This window comes from Cyprinodon tularosa, unplaced genomic scaffold, assembly GCF_016077235.1.
Source record: "Cyprinodon tularosa strain WSP-4 unplaced genomic scaffold, ASM1607723v1 ctg455, whole genome shotgun sequence".
In the NCBI taxonomy this organism is placed as follows: domain Eukaryota; kingdom Metazoa; phylum Chordata; class Actinopteri; order Cyprinodontiformes; family Cyprinodontidae; genus Cyprinodon; species Cyprinodon tularosa.
In genome coordinates, this window is record NW_024039180.1 from 110,001 (window position 1) to 130,979 (window position 20,979).

The 20,979-nt window shown below is 39.4% G+C and overlaps 1 protein-coding gene and 1 long non-coding RNA gene across 3 annotated transcripts in view; both read left to right on the top strand.

Annotated features, from left to right (window-relative positions):
• grip2b (glutamate receptor interacting protein 2b) overlaps positions 1-1,961 on the top strand; it is a 108,737-nt gene extending 106,776 nt beyond the window's left edge. For both annotated transcript variants that reach the window (XM_038300751.1, XM_038300752.1), the window contains exon 25: positions 1,140-1,961. In XM_038300751.1, coding sequence (XP_038156679.1) covers positions 1,140-1,298 — 159 coding nt within the window. In that variant the 3' untranslated portion in view covers positions 1,299-1,961. The remainder of the gene's footprint in view (positions 1-1,139) is intronic.
• Positions 1,962-4,113: 2,152 nt separating this feature from the next.
• LOC119793548 lies at positions 4,114-5,059 on the top strand. Its single transcript, XR_005282107.1, has 2 exons — positions 4,114-4,170; positions 4,872-5,059. It is a non-coding gene; the product is annotated as an uncharacterized LOC119793548 (long non-coding RNA).
• Positions 5,060-20,979: the final 15,920 nt, after the last annotated feature.

The following is a 20,979-nucleotide window of genomic DNA, read 5'->3' on the forward strand; positions in this document are numbered from 1 at the left end:
TCTTGCATGTTTCCTCTGTCCATAGCGTTCCTTGACAGCATCGTTTCTAAGTCACCAATTTAGTGCTACTTGGTCCCATTGGAATTTCCCATTGGGAACCTACTAGCACTAAGTTGCTAACTGGTTAGCAAGAGGCTTCAGAGAAACCTTCCGCCAAAACAATCCCGCCCTCTTGATAACCGACCAATCACATACACTTTATTCACTTGTGTAAAGTCGGGCACCACTCAGGAGAATCTGGAAAAGTAACAGTTGGAACAGCCGCTTCCGTAAAACTTTAATGCACAATTCCGATTTTGTGAAATCCATTTGGGTTTTTTTGCATGGCCGTTCACATTTCCAAATATATGTGACTTGAATGTGATCTCCTGTGTGAACTGCATTCATACAACGCAATTGTTCCACATGCGCAGTAGAGGACGTCATAAGCCAGCGTGCGCTGTGTTTGTGGAAGTGAACAGGGATGGTAGTGCCAGAGCACATCTAGCGATCTTTCCTAACCTTAAAAACACAATATTTTCAAGATGGTTAAAAAAAAGTGACTGCTTGTTGTTTTTCTTCTCGCTTCTGTGTAGGAAGATGCCTTTGAAAGCTTTGTTGAGTATTAATGACATTCAGTTCGGATAAATGCGATCTGGCTGTTCACACACAGGTCGCATTAGATAAGATCAGGTTCAGGTGCAGGTCGAATATTGGCACACAAAAAAATCTGATTTGATTCACTTTTTGCTGCTGTGTGAACTTAGCCTTAGACAGCTTTAATTGTCTTTTATTGAAATTTCTTTTAGTTCAGCTTTTTCAGACAGTAAATAAACATTTCCATTTCATAAAGTGCAGCAGTGATCAAATGTAAACATTGGTGCAAATATGCAATGTTTTTGGTTTGGTGTTATCGGTGTGATGGAGAGTTTTTTTGTTCAGAGTATGCATTCTTCTAAATTGTTTAGTCTTTCAAAAAACTGTGATGTCACCACTTTTTATGAAGTCGCAGTGATGCATTTTTTTTCCCTATCACTGTTAATTTAGATGTTTTTTCTGTCTTTTTGTTTTCAAGAAACAAGGCTGGGCTAATTGAATAAATCGAGGAGTTTTTTAAATCTTATTTATACAGGAAGCATTTTCTTTCTGATTGTGTCCAGGTGAACCATGTCAGAACGAGAGACTTTGATTGCTGCTTAGCGGTGCCCCTCATCACAGAGGCAGGAGACCGACTGGAGCTGGTCATCAGCAGGAACCCCCTGGCCAGCGAACATCCAGAAGATAACAACAACACTTTAGACGAGCCCTTAGACCTGTAACAAGCAATGCAAACAGATGTTTTTAATCTGTTTTTAAAGCACATTGACACAGCGAGTCATACATTTTAAACATATTTACTGTGACTGGCGTGAACCTGAACATAGGCTAGCAATAATGCTACATACAGAGACTGAAAACGCAATGCATGCAAACATCCCATTACCAATCAGTGGTACTGCTGTTATACAGTTTATTCTTTATATGTAAAAAAAAAAAAAAAAACTTATGGCTACAATCTAAAAAAGCACCAAATGTTTTTTCAACAGCCAAGAGGAAGTTTTCTGTGTTGTTTCCAAAATCGCACCAAAAAGATTAGAAATTGCATATTTCAGAAACTCTTCTTTTTTTGTTTGTTCATCAGTGAAAGAAGATCTACCAAATTGATATGATTTTATTTTTTTACCTAAATGCATGGGTTATGTTAGTCAAAGAAAGAACTAGATGTCGTCTTCTGGGAGTATATCAGGACTGAAGGTAGTTTATTAGTTGATCATAAGCAAAGACTGTTTAACACACTTGGTTTAGGAATATTCTGTTTTTAGAGAGAGGCCTTTAAATTGTCTTCTTCTGCACATATAATCATTCAAAAAAATTAGTAAGAAACCAAAAATTCTTTAAAACAGATAAATAACGGTACTACTGCTGAAATGATTGTTCTTCAGCGGTTCAGAAAAAAATCAAGAACCAATTAAACATAAATGTATTCTCCAATGTCTTTTTAAAAGACTAAATTTTTCGTACTCTAAACAAGCAAATGTTCATATTAATGTCAACTAGGAGGGTGAGGTTTCTTGAGGACCCAAATGCAAAGATGAGTGAAGCAGAGATGAGTTCTTGTTGGTTTAATGAAAAATTGAGGCAGATATCCAAAACTCTAAAATACAAAAAAACAGAAAACATCAGGGAAAACTCACGTGGGGAGTCAGAGACGAGGAAGCAACTAACAACAACAAGGAACCAGCAAACAGTGACTGAACATGAGTTGTATAATGGGAGACTGAACAAAGATCAGGCTAATCAGCAGTTTGGGAGCAGGTGTGGACAGAGGAGTCTAGAAGGGACCTAGGGAAAAAAGGCTGCTACGTTCACACAGCAGGCCTTGATACTCAATTCCGATTTTTTTTGTGATATCCGATTTTTTTGCATTGCTGTTCACATTTCCAAATATTTGCGACTTGTAAGTGATCTCCTGTGCTAAGTGCATTCATGCAACCTAAGTGTCCCGCATGCGCAGTAGAGAACGCATTGACGTCACAAGCAAGCGTGCTCTGTGTTTGCGGAAGTAAACATGGATGATAGTGCTGGAGAACATATAGCGATCTTTCCCAACAAGAAATACCTAAGAGCTCGAATACAATAAAAAATAACATAGCATAAAAAATAACATGCATACAGGAAGATTTGTAGCTACGTGGGCAGCTCTGCATGGAAAAACAGGGTGGGTGAGTTCAGTGGGGGATTTACCACCAGGCAATACTAGGCAGTTCCCTAGGGCCCCAAGTTCCTGGCGGCCCGATAAAACTCTGTTTACATGTATGGTTAATACAACTATTCCTTATTTGTGCATATAAATCATGTTTTTAGATAGAAAAATCTTTTCGCTAAGATGCCATGAGAACGCTTATAATATTATGTATGTCTCAGCCCCCCTTCATGTTCCACCATATTGGATCAGTCCATTTGCTGCTCATGTTCAGAAAGGTCCAAACAGACAGCAGCAAACCATTTGAAAACATATGATGCAAAGACCAGTGCTACCAACTTAGCTCTTCTCTCGCTATGTTTAGCGACTTTTCAAATCCCTCTAGCACTTTTATTTCAAAAGAGCGCCTAGCGCCAAATCTAGCACAATCTAACATTGTTTTTCTAGGAGCCAGAAGTAAAAATAACTGTCTGCATGGTTAAAATAAATTTTTATACTAACTTAGAACAAGTTGAACTCATTCAAACCAATTCACAATGCAAAATCAATTCATAAAAAAGCTAATGGCTAGAAGACAGGAGGAGATTCTTTTAAAAGGGCTCTGGGTCATATTTTAGCAATCAAATATGATGAGCAGGTCAGAAAACACAGCTATTAGTGTTTAAACTGTTGTTTATAAATGTATTAATAACACAGGCGTCATTAGCTTGGCCTCTTAGCTTTCAGTTCGGGTTTTAAAACATATTAAAAACACATCAAATATAAGGTGATGATCAAAACGCTGGTGAAGATTCTCAGTCATCCAGCTCATATTCATTCCTAAAAAAGTAAAAAAAAAAAACAATCTATTGGACTTTGTTTCCAAGTTAGACGATGTTTCGCTTCCCATCCAGGAAGCTTTTTCCTTTCAAAATGTCAGGAATAGTGTTGAGTTCGAGAAGCACAGAAGGGAAGGACAAAAACAGAAAAACATTGAAGATGCTCTTCAAACCTGTGGATCCCCAAATTGGATGTTTGTCAAATCAGCAAGGAAATCCAAAAGACACACAGCAGGACATAACGGTGAGAAGAATAATCGCAAAAACATCGCCATCCCATATGTTGCTGGAGTCTCTGAAAAACTCAAGATGATTTTCTCCAAACATAAAATCCCAGTACATTTCAAACCAAACAACACCCTTAGACAGAGGCTAGTGCATCCTGGACAAAACCCCCAAACCAAATCTGAGTGGAGTGGTGTCTGCAGTTCAATGCAGTGAGGAATGCTCTGATCTTTAACCTGGAGAAACCAAACAACCTCTCCACAGACGAATGGCCAAAAAACAGAAGAGCGCCCTCCTCTGGACAAGACTGCGGTACATCTTTCTTTGGAGGACCAGAATGTTCACATATTGGACAAAGAAGACAGGTGGTTTGAGAGGGAAGTGTAGGAAGCCATTTATGTTAAAGTATGTATTCCAAGTGTCCTGAGTGGGTAGCATCCAGAATTTACTCGAAACGAAGTAATTTAGAATGTTTTTAGAGCATAAACAGTAGTGTATAGGATTTCCTGAAAGCGTGCGCGTTCACGACGCTACGTAAGCCGGCAGACCAAACCAGATGAAAGTGCGCATTCAGCGTCTGCTCTGCCGATAATGCAAGCGTAGAAGAAGAAATGTGCTGTTTACCTGTGCAAAGAAAAAAAACAACGAAAGAAGAATGTCTGAGGACTTCAGTGTTGAGGAAGAGCATGAGTTCTTTGCCGAGCTGAATGCGCACTTTCATCTGGTTTGGTCTGCCGCGGTTTCCGTAGCGTCGTGAGCTCGCAGGCGCGCGCTTTCAGGAAATCCTATACACTACTGTTTATGCTCTAAAAACATTCTAAATGACTTCGTTTCGAGTAAATTATGGACGCTACCCACTCAGGACACTTGGAATACATTGGACGAGCAGTATGGAGGAATATTGACACGTTTTTTGTGGACCTTTATGGACCTTTCTGCCTCGGGCGCCATAGACCTCCATTATTTGAATGTCAGCAGACAGCAAGAAGCCTCCCAGATCTCCAGATGCATTTGAGATATCAAAAAAGTACTCCAGAGTGTTGTTCAGCATGGGGGTGAGTAGAAAATGAAGGCTAATCATGTTTTGGGTGTACTATTCCTTTAAGGAAAAACCAACCTTAAACAGAGGGAGTGGAGCGATAGAGTCGATTCCTTACCACTAGCACTGCAACCCTAACCCCTATATAGGGGCACTTAAGACCTCGCCTAGTCAGCCAAGCCAACGTTTCCCTTTAACAACCCGCCTTTCAGTGGCATAGACAGGTATGGGGCATTGCAGACTAACAAAAAAAAAGACTTCACCATTGAAATTCACCAGAGCTATAGTGAAACTGACAATGCCCATGTTCATCGCAGTTGGATGTTGGAATACATTGGGTAAAAGTGAATTAAATAAATTAAAAAAATTAAAAGTGGATTACCAACTTAAAAAGGGAGGATTTACCATCAAATTTCTGTTCAGAGAAAAACACGTAATATGTAGCCAACATTTGGAAGAATGTTTTCAAGATGACTTGGATAATAGATGCAGATGCAAACACCAGATACAGCACTGGGACTTGATCAACAGCCGATACCGCACCGTGACGTCACAAACCAGTAGGTGGCAGTAGTGTTCTTTGACAAACATGGATGCCTTCATTAAAGCACATTCAAATGAGAATTACTCTTAATTAAAAACACTTATCATTTATTGAACAGTATTTAATCATTTCATATTTAAAGTAATTTCAGAAGTTTGAATTCTGAATATCACCAGACTTCTCCTTTAATGCCAACAGTTTAGACGTTAGGGCGACTTCAGCTACGTCACGTCCAGATTGGTTAAGGGTGAAATAGAGCTTTGTGTGGGGGAACAAGTGTTTTATACGGAGGATCCCCAGGGGGTCTAGTGTGTTTTAGGAAGCTCCTTCTTTGGCAGTGTCCTTAAAGGTTATCAGCTTTCAGTCTGAAAGCAGTTTAGAGTCCAGCGTTCTGGTCCAACCGTTTCAATATTTGATTCATATAAATATTTATCTCATGTCTGTGAGGTACAACCAAACAAAAGGCCTCCAACTGAGGGTCTAGGTTACATAAAGATAAAATATAAGCCACACAGTGGATGAATACAAGAATATAAAAGTGAGAGAAGACAACATGGCCTTTGTCCAGGGATGAACTGAAAGTGTTTGGCAGTAACAATCGCATCCTCTGTTTCTTTTCAGTGTTGGTCTCCATCTTTCCTCATGCTGTTATATAATACAGTAAGGCTCCAGCTGCTCCCCCTGAGTGCAGATGGATGGTGGGGTCTCTGAGCAGGAGAGCCATTTTCTTCCATGGGTGCTAATGTGCATGTCTGGAACATTTCTAGTTTTATCTTTTATTTTATTTTTAACAGAGAGCATCACAAACTTGGTGGTGCTCATTTTATTGTCATGGTTTTCCGGACTAAATGTTATTCAGTCCGCATTAGATGAACAACAGCGTAAAGAAAACAGGGACATTTATTTTTCTTCCAACCTTCCACACATAATACAAAGCACACAGTTGAATTTCAAACTTTGGATTTATTTTCATGTACAACTGAACAAATGTGTGAGTGCATTTTATACTGTCCGGTGGCCAAAAAACACATAAAAGAAACTGTAAAGTAAAAAATTAAAATACAAATGAAGCCTTCCAAAAAGGGTGTATGTACGTCGTGTACGTGTGTGTGGTCGTTTATGCCCCATATGGGTTTCTGCTTTGGTTTGAAGCCCAATCCAGAATCGTGGTTCTGTGTCAAAATTAATGAATGAACAAGTTTGTGTGAAACTTGACATTTATTATGTCAGAAGTTGCACAGAGATGTTGTTGCATTTTACTAACAGACTATTTTTTACAGCTGTTTTTATTTCATATTCAATGTATTTACACCTCTTAGCAAGAAATATAACAGAAATCCAGCCTCAAGCAGTTATGTGCAAGTTAAAATTCATTGGCTGCTGACAGGAGCCAAGTTATGTGATCAAATATTTTTCCTCATTTCATCTTTAGATTTCATGCTGCAGAAATTACATGGGTTGTTCCCTCCTATAGAAGATTTGAAATGAACCTGTTTGTCTGGTGATGCTGTAAGTGTTAACCTGGTTACTTATATGTTAGATTAGAATAAACCTCCAGAAATATTTAGATAAAACCAACAACATCTATGTGAATGAAACAGATGTGGTTGGTTTAACCAGAAATCCAGAGAGTTATGTCCACTATCTTTAAACTTCACATAGAAATCTAAATTTTAAAGCCCTACCAGGAAATGAAGAAAATGCCGACAAACAAACTATCCTCTTATTAAAAGTGATCACATATTAAATCAGTTAAAGCCTGAATTTTATAGAGTTGAAAGCTGGGCTATGCTACGTACTATAGGAATATTATTTCCATGCTGAAATGTGATGCCTGAATCACAGCATTTGCAGTATTTATTGTGCATGTCAAACTGATTAAAACTCTTTAGGAAGTTATTTATGGTGTAAGTGGTCACAAACTTGTTGGGCTACTATTTTTAAAGACTTTTCGATCAGAAATGAAGATCGGATGTAGATCTATAATTGACCAGGTCGTCATGGTCAAGTGACAGTTTTTTTAAATAAAGATTTATTACAGCTACTTTAAAAGCCTTTGGCACATATCCCTGTAGCAGGGATAGATTAATCACATCTAAAATATAGGAGGAGATCAAAGGGAATACTCCCTTAAAGGAATAGGAGACCCAAAACATGATTAGCCTTCATTTTCTACTCACCCCCATGCTGAACAACACACTGGAGTACTTTTTTGATATCTCAAATGCATCTGGAGATCTGGGAGGCTTCTTGCTGTCTGCTGACATTCAAATAATGGAGGTCTATGGCGCCCGAGGCAGAAAGGTCCATAAAGGTCCACAAAAAACGTGTCAATATTCCTCCATACTGCTCGTCCTATGTATTCCAAGTGTCCTGAGTGGGTAGCGTACATAATTTACTCGAAACGAAGTCATTTAGAATGTTTTTAGAGCATAAACAGTAGTGTATAGGATTTCCTAAAAGCGCGTTCACGAGTCTACGGAAACCGCGGCAGACTTAACCAGATGAAAGTGCGCATTCAGCGTCTGCTCTGCCGATAATGCAAGCGTAGAAGAGGAAATGTGCTGTTTACCTGTGCAAAGAAAGAAACAACGAAAGAAAAATGTCTGAGGACTTCAGTGTTGAGGAAGAGCATGAGTTCTTTGCCGAGCTGAATGCGCACTTTCATCTGGTTTGGTCTGCCGCGGTTTCCGTAGACTCGTGAACTCGCTTTCAGGAAATCCTATACACTAATGTTTATGCTCTAAAAACATTCTAAATGACTTCGTTTCGAGTAAATTCTGGACGCTACCCACTCAGGACACTTGGAATACATTGGACGAGCAGTATGGAGGAATATTGACACGTTTTTTGTGGACTTTTATGGACCTTTCTGCCTCGGGCTCCATAGACCTCCATTATTTGAATGTCAGCAGACAGCAAGAAGCCTCCCAGATCTCCAGATGCATTTGAGATATCAAAAAAGTACTCCAGAGTGTTGTTCAGCATTGGGGTGAGTAGGAAATGAAGGCTAATCATGTTTTGGGTGTACTATTCCTTTAAATATACTGGTTATAACTGGATCTAAGATACAAGTTAAAGGCTTAGATAAAGACAATAGTTTTGCTAACTCTGAAATTTCAACTAGATGAAAACAGTCCAAACACTTTTCAGATTCTGTAGTTATTTCAGATGCTGTCTTACCTTCCAGAGATAAACCAATCATATGTAGAGGAGGGCAATTATGTTGTTTTAAATAGAATCAATCTTATTTATAAAGAATCCAATAAAATCATTACTGCAGAGGGAATGGATGATTAAAAGGAACTATGGCCCTGGGTTAGTTTGGCAACTGTACTAAAAAGAAATCTAAGATTATTTTTATTTATTAGGAGGAGAAATTTGCTGCTCTAGTTTTACGAAAGGTCGTTTTATACAGCAGTAAACTGTTTTTCCAGACTTGATACTGTATGTAGACCGCCATTTTTTCTGCACTTTCCTAGCATTGTTCTTCAAAGTGTGCAGCTCTGTATAAAACAAAGGAGCCAGCTTTCTATTTTTAATGTTTTTCTTTTGCAAAGGGGCTACATTCTGCTAAAGTTTAACCTACTGTTGGGGAAGGAGAACTCTACAAATCTGCATAAGTTCCAAAGTATGAAGATGAGAATGTGTGAGATTATCAACATTTTGAACAAAGGAAATCATGTCTGATACCCCTTTTTCACTGGCCAAACAGTGAGAAAAGCTCATTGACCCACGTGGACATGCGTTGAATGACTCTGCAAGCGATCTGGGTTAAAATCACCTTCAACAACTTGGCTCTGATCATAATACAGTGGGAATATCCGACCAGGGTCGACGTGATACTTTTGAATGCAAAGAACTTACATCACAACATTGCACCAACAACTCTGCTTAAATTCCATAAACATGGAGCAGCAATTGTTGTTACAATTTGGATGTGGGAAACTAAGGATTACATTTTCAAAAGAGTTGTAATTATTAACGGGCTTTGGAGTAATCAGTAAGTCAGATATATAGACAAATATCATTGCTACTCCTCCTCCTCGCTTAGAATTTTTGGGTATGTGAAAATTTTAATAACTAGTGGGAGTTGCCTCATTTATGACCACCAAATCCTCTTCCTGCAGCCAGGTTTCTATAAGACTGCATAAATCCGTCTTGATTATCAAAGATTAAATCATTAACTCACAAACTCTTTCATTATTAAGTAGTTTTGACTAGATCATTTTAGTTGGATTATCGCTATTTACTTCGTTAGATTATTTTTTATTTATTTATGTGATGTTAGCCAATGGCAAGTCACTGTCTGGATGGAGTAATGGGTGGGTAGCAGTAGAAAAGCCGCAGAGAATTGTGTAACTCTACAACTCAACCTAATTGCATTTGTTTTCTGTCTAAAATTAAGTATTTTTTTCATAGTTCTAAACATCCAAAAAGGTAATTATCTATCATAAACTTCTGTAGCTACATCAAGATATTGCCAATTAGTGATAAGAATTTTTGTTGATGGGAAAGTTGATATAAAGCCTTATGGTTTTATTACATACTGTCTTGTTTTAGAGATAAACAGAGGATGAAAGAGGAAATGGAAAATTCTGACTTTCTATCATATCTAAGAGGTCGGTTTCAACAGCAATATTTTTTTTCTCGTGATATCAAAGTAAAAAAGCTGGAATCCCTAAGCTGTGGGTCTATATCTTTTGGAAAGTGCAAAGGGCATCTGATATGGTGTTCGTAATGGGCAACATTCTCAAGATCCAGATAGTAACTCTTATACTAGAAACAAATATACAGCTAATGCCTTGCATATCAAGGTTATCTAAAAACTGCTGAATACAGTAATCTAAAAATATTTTTGATTTGAAGCCCAGTCAGCTGAAAAATGTCTGTTCTTTTATCCAAGGTTACGATTATCTTACTGAGCAGATACATTTACACACTAATGTCCAACACCAGGAAAATATTCAACAATTTATTCTGTGCCAAAATAAAATGAATGCAGATGATATAATAGTTTAAATACGTTTCTGTTTTGAACATTCTGACATGTTTAGGTATTCGTCCTCCATTCGATTCTGGGTTGGGCCCATTAACTGTACTTATTGATAATGTGGATTTTTATTTTATTTTATTTTTTTTATTATGTAAAGTTCTATTCTATGTAAGATAATATTTTTCTATAAATCTATTACACTTCAAAAACAAGGGGAAAAAAATCAGAAAACTAAAAGATGAGAAATAACATGTATAACTTTGTTTTGGTCATTTTTATTTTTTCATTTTTCTCATTTTATATGATACTAAGAGTGTACTGCTTCCTTTTGAAAAAATAAAAATAAAACCAAGAAAAACTAACTGTTGTAGTGTGTGTTTGCATGGTTGCATGATTCTTCTTATAGTGCAATGTTGTCTTGTTTTTTAGAACTTGCCAAAATACAGGGATTTTCATGCAGAGCCATGTGTTTGGATTACAGACGACGGTCCAAACTAAAACAGCATCCAGCGATTAACAATTGAGTGTACTATATCCCTAGTTAATGCCAGATGTCAAAGAAAGATAGGCAAGCTGAATAAAGAGGATAAAAGGTGTTCTAGATCGAGATCGTCTGCCAAGGTGTGTCTGTCCTGGATGAGACTGACTGTGGAGCTGGTTTACAGTTGCCTTTTTTATCTCTTCTTCTTTTTCTATGTCCGCTTCTGTCTCCTTGAACCCCAATGGGCCTTGGAAGATAGCCGCCTACACTTATTACTGGAAGTTTCTGCCTGTTAAAAGGGAGTTGTTCCTCTCCACTGTCGCTACAAGCATGGTTAGAGTAAAGGATTCCCTTTGAGTCAATGAGTCAATGTTTCACTTAGATAGAAAACTTTAAATCAATTTGATTGTGAGGTCTGTTTAAACTGTAAAGTGCATTGAGATGACGTGTTGTGAATTGGCACTATATAAATAAACAGAATTAAATTAAATTTAAAAGGCAAATGAATTTCAAAATTACACTCAATTTTTGAAACATTAATAACCACAGCAGCAGACAATATTATAATCAGGGTCAGAACAAGAAACTGACACTTTAACCCTGATTCTGGATCTGGTAACCAAAAAGGACAATGACAGATCTGATTTTGATGTTAACTCTAAGCTCAGATACATCCGGGATGTTACTGCTGCACATTTTGGACCTTTTAGTGTCGTGGCCAAGGATGTCAAACCAGGTGCAAATACATAGATGCACAGTGCATGCATAAAGTGCTGTCAAGGAAAAAAAAACAAAGTTTATGGACTAAGACTAATATATTTATCATACCTAACTCACAAAAATACAAGAAGATAATTTAGCTGAAAACCAAGTGAGAGTTCATTTGAAAACCATAAAATATGTTTGTTCTGTATGAATAAAAACACAATTTTTTATTATATATATATATATATATATATATATATATATATATATATATATATATATATATATATGAAATTTTATTGAAAACTGTACACAATGCATGTGGAGACGGAAAGAAAATAACAACTAAGGGGGAAAAAGAGATAGATAAAACAGCAAAAATGGACAACACAGAAGACAGAAGACATACAGTAAGACCTAGAACTCTGCTTCCACACCTGCATGAGGCGAGAGGGAAATAAAACAGAGAGCAAAACAACAGTAAAACGACACCCACAGACAACCAAAGTAAACTACCTTCAAGAGCAGTGGGCATCCTTTAGATGTACATGTGTGTGGATTTCTAAAGGATAATGAAATTACACAGTATTAATTAGGGTGGTATATATCTGTAGCTGCAGCTTAGTATTAAGCATTAATGGAACTTAACTCCTGTGGTATTTATGCGTGGGCATGCTTGCGTATAAAGGACTTACAAAGCTTCTTCAGAAGGAAAATATGCTTAATAGCAGGTGTGGGCGGCTCCAGACTCACACTACAGGGCCCATGATAGAAAAAAACAGCAGGACACAAAGATGGCTGACACAGAGATGGCAGCACCCACCAGAGAAGGGCAGAGGAGAGCACCCAGAGCCCAGCTCCAGGGAGGCCCAATCCCCTAGCAGGAACCCCACAAGTTCAGGAGGTTCAGGCCCCAACCAGGAATGGGAATCAAATGCCCAACCCCGCACCTAGAGAACCGTCAGCGTGTCAGCAGACAAAGGCATCCTTCATCAGCAGTGAGCATAACAAGGTGGAGAAAGTCCTCTTCATACTAAAAGGTTTCGGTAGGTGGGGGGGAGGCAACCACCCAACCCAACAAGTAGACAAAGAGATATTCACATTCAACCAGTCACATTCACTCAATTCCACCTATAGGGACATATACAAGCACTCGACGGAGATGCACACAGGAGCAGACACTAAATACACTGCTCAAAAACATAAAGGAACACTTTGAAAACACATCAGATCTCAATGGGGAAATAAATCATGCTGTTTATATATGCTGATATGGACTGGGTGATGTGTTAGGAACAAAAGGATGCCACATCATTTGATGGAAATGAAAATTAACAACCAACAGAGGGCTGAATTCAAAGACACCCCAAAAATTACAGTGGAAAGATGATGCAGCAGGCTAGTCCATTTTGCTGAAAATTCATTGCAGCAAATTAAAAATGGTATTCAGTCATTTCTATGGCCCCCACGTGCGTTAATGCATGCCTGACAACGTTGGGGCATGCTCCTAATGAGACGATGGATGCCGTCCAGGGATATTTCCTCCCAGATCTGGACCAGGGCATCACTGAGCTCCTGGACAGTCTGAGGTGCAACTTGGCAGAGTTGGATGGCCTGAAACATAATGTCCCAGAGGTGTTCTATTGGATTTAGGTCAGGCGAGCATTGGGGCCAATCAATGGTATCAATTCCTTCATCCTCCAGGAACTGCCTGCATACTCTCGCCACATGAGGCCGGGCATTGTCGTGCACCAGGAGGAACCCAGGACCCACTGCACCAGCATAGAGTCTGACAATGGGTACAAGGATTTCATCCCGATACCTAATGGCAGTCAGGGTGTCGTTGTCTAGCCTGTATAGGTCTGTGTGTCCCTCCATGAATATGCCTCCAGATGGCAGGTGAGGCAGTGCCTCACCTGCCATCATGGAAAGAAAGAAAATATATAATCATAAAGTAATTTAAATTGTTATATTCATCCGGTGGTTTGTGCTAAAAAATATTTATTTTTCATGTAGCTTCACCAATTTCGATTTTTATTTGTTCAAAATCGCTGAATTTTCTTATTTTCCCATTCAAATGCTTAGAAGCGATGCCGGTGAGGCAGCAGCGAGCTCTGCCTCACCTTGGATTGCGCAACCCATGGCTCTGCGCTGGCTGCTAAGCGGAGAGAGCATGTTGCTGTACGGCGTCAATAAAATGGTTTAAACAAATTTAATATGTGAACTTATTTCCAATAATTTAGCTTATGTATATAATGTACAGTGCTTTTTGTCACCAACTGTGTTTGTGTAACGTGTTTCGTGTAATGAGCGATTATAAACGGCAGAGAACAGGTTCGAGGTGAGGCAGGCAGTTCTCTTGCCTCATGGCAGGGGGTGCTCAAGATCCCAGACGTTCGTCTTGTTCACTCCTCAACTGCAGAGTAAGTGACAGCGAGCTAGGCTAAGCGATTCGGGAAGCAAGTCAAGTGCAGCGATAGATTATAATAGAGATAGTGATTTTTTCCTCTCGCTTATCCCGACTTTCGACATGGATGACTACATTACAACACTAAAAAAGTTTTCTCAAGTGGACTTTCAATCGAAGCAGGAGATAATAACCAAAGGAAGACCAACGCCGGAGCTGAAAGGTTTGTTTCAGACTATGGGACAGAAGGTTAACTGCTCTTTTCAAACCGAGTGGTATTCACGAAAAGACTGGCTTTGTGGATGTCCTGCTCGAAACTGCCTTTTCTGCTTTCCTTGCCTTCTTTTTTCAACTTGTGGCACTGTGTGGACTCAGATGGGATTTGGTGACTTGAAGAACTTGCAAAGATCCCTCACCAAATATGAGCGGTCCACCACTCATATTCAAAGCCAAATTGCGCTAAAAACCTTCGGCCTGTCCAGGATAGATTTGGCTTTGGATGAACAGCGGAGACAGAGAGACTTTTAAAACTGAAGGAAGATAAGGAGGACTTCTATCGCAAAGTGACGGATGGTTTTGTGCAGAAGGAGCGACGCATGGACTTCATTTATAAGTAAAGGTAAGACAGTAATAACATTTATTTTGTTTTGTTTTTTAAGGAAATGTGTGTTTTATGAGCTACATTTTGTATGTGTAAGGATGCAGAATGGAAGCATAACCTGTAAACTGCTGTCAATCTATGCATCTATTTGCAAATCTGATTTTGATGACGTCAGTGCCTCACCAGCTATGAACCTTACCGCACGTCACTGATCAACTGGTTTTCCTTATATAGAAAACTTTGAATCAATCTGACTGGATGATCTGGTGAACTGGAAAGTGCCTTGAGATGACATGTGTTGTGAATTGGCACTATAGAAATAAACTGAATTGGACTGTTTTTGACACCGTGACCTGAAATTTCCTAATAAAGACATTTCTTAATCAAACCTATTTTCAATCTAAAATACAAAAATATCAAAGAAAAATGTATTTATTATTGGTTAACCTTAAAAACTACTTTCCACTTGTTGGTTGGAAAGATCCCCATCCACACTGATATACCCGTAGAAACTCAATGCTTTCTGCTGAATAGATTCACACACACACCAAAAAAATGCTATTGATTTGCACGCTTCTTCTCATCTTTCTATTTTTGACCCTCATGACAAAGTCTGAAATAACACAACCGCTCATTTGGAAAAAAAATAATAAACAACCCAATCCCTTTGGCTCTGTGTGTTGGCCAACAAACTGATTATAAAGAGGACAAAAACAAAGAGGGAAATTCTCAGGAGAGAATTTCTATTTCTAGAGCTGGCAGCCAATCAAAGGTGGGGTTAGCATGTACTCCCCCCTTTCCCCCCCGGCACCGCCACAGAGTGGGTTCAACAACAAACAAGCGGTTGTTGGGTAGGAACAGTCACGGCTCTATGTGGAGAAAACTGACTAAGCAATTAAGACAAGAATCAAGGACTTCTGACTTGAGGAAAAATTCAGCCGAAATTCTAAAATACAAAAAATAAAATGCTGCTGGGGCTTTAGAAAGAAAATTAGTCTCAGAAAGGATTGTTACCATCCAGTATTTTTTACCCCACTGGAAATCAGATGTAGTGCAGCGACTTCAGAGCTGCTGTTCAGCACATTTCTGGACAAGTTAAAGGAGAATTCCGGTTTTTAACACTTTTAGCCCATTTTCTGTAGTGTCCAGGATGAAATCGAATGATCGACACCAAAATCTTGACGATTGGTCCTGTCTCTGCTATTTGGCTCATGCAGAATCCCCCCCATGGCTGCTTCAGAATGGCTTCCATTGTGCATGTCCGATAATGTCCTTAAAACAACCTTAAACGTTCTTTTTTAAAAATATGCTACTCACCGGGTCGTCAGCGCTGTTCAATGACGTTTCAAAAAAAGTTTCGTGAAGAAAAAACGTTCCTGTAGTGTTTTATTTAGCATTTTGTAAATCCCATTGAGCTCTGTTGGAATAGTCAATATTCCCCTGCCACCGGAAACGGAAATGGGGCCTGTTTACGCGTAGTTGTAGTCTTTTCGCTTCACTCTGTGTACTCGACGTCGAGAATCAAGAATCCACCTTTCGTATTCCATTTTCAGAGTTTTTTAAAGTGTTTAACAGAGACGTTAGCACCTCGACTCCTTTTAAGAGTCCAGGGAGACTTTTTTTTTATACTCCCTTTGGTATTTTGTCTGTTATAGAACAAAATGGAATATTTTGGTACAGACCCCTTCCCCCGTTACAGGCTGGATTCATCCCATTGTTAATCTGACAGTCTAAAGTCAAGTGTAATTTCTTAGTTATGGCTAAAATGTAACCATTAAGGTGGGAAGAAAACTTCTCACCCAGCCTGCTGCCAAGAAGGTTGCCTATGTGATTATTCAGCTTTGATGTAATAACAAAGGCTTAGCTGTTGGGAAACAAAGACAGGCCTAGTACCTTTCTGTATCACATACATAGCAATCTGATTTCAGTTTTCTATAAATTACATCAGTTTGTCTTATTTACTTTATCCATCCATCCTTGTCAGGGTTGCAATGGGGCCAGTGCCTCTCTATGGGTGAAAAGTCAATGGGACAGGTCGCCAGTCTCTCTTAGTCATTTACTTTATTTAGATTAGTACTAAACTTTCTTCAAATCTTTTTCCACCTTCTGAAATATTGGAGAGATATTTGTCTTTGCGGTTCATTTGCAGGCAGCTTCTTTTGTCCGATCCTATCTATATTCTATCTCTATTCTCCCACTCTGTAGTATTTGTTAGTTCAATCTCTAACGTTCTGCTCTCTCTGCTTTTTCTCATAGTAGCTTCATCTGGTCTGTTCCTGTTTGGCTGTGACTCCATCCTGGAGAGCAATATCAGCTGTGCTGCTGCCATCAACACCCTTGTTTATAGTTTATACTAGGCTCTCATTCACGGCAATGTTGGGTGTGTCTGGCTGCCGGCGGAGCTCATGGACTCATTGCTACGGCACTCTGGGACCTTGAAACCATGGCCTCTGGTGTCAGGCCCCTCAGGGACTGGGCCACTTTCGGGGTTTGGCCCCAGGTCCTCTCATCTTCCCTTCTCTTCTAGGTGTGGCCATCCCTATGTCTACCCTCCTTGTGTCCCAGTGATCTGGGGTTCCTCTGGATATCTGGGGCCAGGATTCCCTTTTGCTGTCCTGGGCCCTGTAGGGCGAGTCTGGGGCCACCCACACCTGCTATTGAGCATATTTTCCTTCTGAAGAAGCTTTGCAAATCCTTTATAGACAAACGGTCTCATGAATACATACCAAAGGAGTTTGTTTCCAGGTATTCACAGATACACACTAATACTAATACTAAATACTTAGCTGCAGCAACAGATATACACTCACCGGCCACTTTATTAGGTACCCCATGCAAGTAACGGGTTGGACCCTCTTTTGCCTTCAGAACTGCCTCAATTCTTGGTGGCATAGATTCAGCAAGGTGCTGGAAGCATTCCTCAGGGAGTTTGGTCCATATTGACATGATGGCATCACACAGTTGCCGCAGATTTGTCGGCTGCACATCCATGATGCGAATCTCCCGTTCCACCACATCCCAAAGATGCTCTATTGGATTGAGATCTGGTGACTGTGGAGGCCATTTGAGTACAGTGAACTCATTGTCATGTTCAAGAAACCAGTCTGAGATGATTCCAGCTTTATGACATGGCGCATTATCCTGCTGAAAGTAGCCATCAGAAGTTGGGTACATTGTGGTCATAAAGGTATGGACATGGTCAGCAACAATACTCAGGTAGGCTGTGGCGTTGCAACGATACTCAATTGGTACCAAGGGGCCCAAAGAGTGCCAAGAAAATATTCCCCACACCATGACACCACCACCACCAGCCTGAACCGTTGATACAAGGCAGAATGGATCCATGCTTTCATGTTGTAGATGCCAAATTCTGACCCTACCATCCGAATGTCGCAGCAGAAATCGAGACTCATCAGACCAGGCAACGTTTTTCCAATCTTCTATTGTCCAATTTCGATGAGCTTGTGCAAATTGTAGCCTCAGTTTCCTGTTCTTAGCTGAAAGGAGTGGCACCCGGTGTGGTCTTCTGCTGCTGTAGCCCATCTGCCTCAAAGTTCGACGTACTGTGCGTTCAGAGATGCTCTTCTGCCCACCTTGGTTGTAACGGGTGGTTATTTGAGTCACTGTTGCCCTTCTATCAGCTCGAACCAGTCTGGCCATTCTCCTCTGACCTCTGGCATCAACAAGGCATTTCCGCCCACAGAACTGCCGCTCACTGGATGTTTTTTCTTTTTCGGACCATTCTCTGTAAACCCAGATGGTTGTGCGTGAAAGTCCCAGTAGATCAGCAGTTTCTGAAATACTCAGACCAGCCCTTCTGGCACCAACAATAATGCCACGTTCAAAGTCACTCAAATCACCTTTCTTCCCCATACTGATGCTCGGTTTGAACTGCAGGAGATTGTCTTGACCATGTCTACATGCCTAAATGCACTGAGTTGCCGCCATGTGATTGGTTGCTTAGAAATTAAGTGTTAACGAGCAGTTGGACAGGTGTACCTAATAAAGTGGCCGGTGAGTGTATACCTCCCTGATTAAATATTATTGTGGAATCACCACAGGTTCTGAGTTCCACAAACATGGATGTCTAAGGGATACCTGCTGCTCTTTAAGCTTTTTTTATGTTTACTTTGGTTGCCTGTTGTTCTGTTCCTCTCCTCTCATACAGGTGTGGAAGAAGACTTCTAGGAGTTACTATATTTGTTCTGCTATGTTTATTTTACTGTTTCGATAATGTTTTGTTTGCTTTATTTTTTCTTGTCTATCCTCTCTCTTCCCTCTTGACCAGGGGCAGGCAATTCTAGTTCCTGGGGGCCGGTATCCTGCAACTTTTAGATCCACTCTTGGTCCAACACACCCCAGTCAAATGGCCGAGTTACCTCCTTATGCAGTCAGTTCCTCTTAATAATCCAATTACTTGATTCAGGTGTGTTTAACCAAAGGCACATCGAAAAGTTGCAGGATACCAGCCCTCAGGAACTGGAATCGCTCACCCCTGCTCTTGACTTTCTCGATCTCTTCCCCTCTCCTCTTAGTTCCTTTCCCCGTTGATATACAAGTACCAAGCAGAATCTTATTACTGAGTAACAATAAGTGATCTGTGTTAATAAGTGGTCTGTGGTTATGTGGAACCTTTTTTCCTCACCATATACATTATTTTCTACATTCTGGTGATTTTTAGAGAATTGAAGTAAAGCAGAATGGGCCCCGCTAAAATACTTGCATCTTAAATATACTTTAAGCTAAGATTTTCATAACTTTGTTTATTAATTATTCCCTGCAGTTCAAGTAAATTAAACAATGGGGATATAATTAGCTATTACTGGATTACTGGAACTGATACAGGAACCAGTGCAATAGAAACCTATGCAAACTACACTGTGTGTGAATATTTGGTTATAGGCTAAGGATTATAAAGCTTCATTCATTATGTTATTAGTTTTTCTTACAATTGAGAAAACAGCTAAACAATTCAGACCTTCTAGGAGACTGTAGATTTGATAAAAAACTCACGATGACAGGAGACGGCACTTCTCTAGAGGTTTCAGTTTGGAAGGTGTGCTGGAAATTAAGTTTTTAAACATATTCAATGGACCAAAATAAAGAAATCAATATGATAAGTCATAATAAAAGAATTCATAGAGGTTTCTCCTCTATGAATCCAGGATAAATGAGTTGTTCTGCACATCCTCTCTGGATGTAGTTGGTCTTTTCTTGGGCGGCAGATCTTGTGAAAAATAAAATGCAATCCTTTTTCTTTTTGGAAAGATTCTATAGGTTTGAGAGGCAAACCTGAAAGCTTTATGAATTAAAATATTTGTGTTGGTTTAATTACTCCTAATGCAAATGGGAGATTATTAAACTAGAGTGAGCAATAATTATTTAACTTGTGAGCAAAACATGGACTAAAAAAAGCACCAGGTAAAGAGAAAACACACCATTGGATGTGATCCTACACGCAGTCCCCACATCAATAATTTAAGCTTGCTGCTGTATCTGTTATTCATATTTACGTAAATACTTGATTGTTTAAAATCTTTAATAATTTACAAAGAGAATTATCCTAGTCCAGATGACATAAAAAACTCTTTTTTCAGTATCTAACACAGTGAATAGGTGGGAATACAGACTGGATATGAACCTGGCTTGTCCTCCTCTATGTTAGCACTAAGGTTGTATTAAAAACCCAGACTGGATTTTGATCACCATGGTATTTTATACATAAATAAGTGGAATCGAGTTGTTTTAATGTCATTTTTTTGTGTTAGAAATTTGGAATATAGAGTGAGTGTGTGAAGACACCGAGATGGGCGAGTCTCACTCCCAATGGGTGAGAGTTTACAGCCCTGATATTGACTATGGTCTGACGGGGTAGGCTGATCTGACAGAACACCGTCATATTCCTCTGCTCTAAGGTGACTCGTTAAACAGAAATGACTAAGTTTTCATTCTCTCAAACACGTTAGAACTTCAGGAGACTTTAGGTATTGAGCACAGTTAAACATTCATCTCTTCAGTGATAAATGAATGGATTAAACAGTGCTGTAATCATGAGTTGATGGTACAGATCCTGTTCCCTGTATGGATTGGGTTTGATGGACGGCAGGGTTGTTTTTATATGGTAAGAGTAACATAAATCAAGGGTCTTCAATGTTTTCCAGGCCAAAGACCCCCAAAATGGTGGCGAGATGGAGCGGTGACCCCCTAATTATATATATATGGTATGAATTTGTGATATAACAAAAGTAATTTCACCCTGGGATTATTAAAGTATTTCTGATTCCTGATGGGACAGGTGCTGTGCATGAAACGGTGCCCAGAATGTGTGCATTGATGACTGAAAGACATCTGCCTCCATTTATCTGTTTACTACAGTGTGTTGAATTCATGTTAATGTGGATTTAAAGACATTTTAATTAGTGAAAAAAATTGCAGTATGTG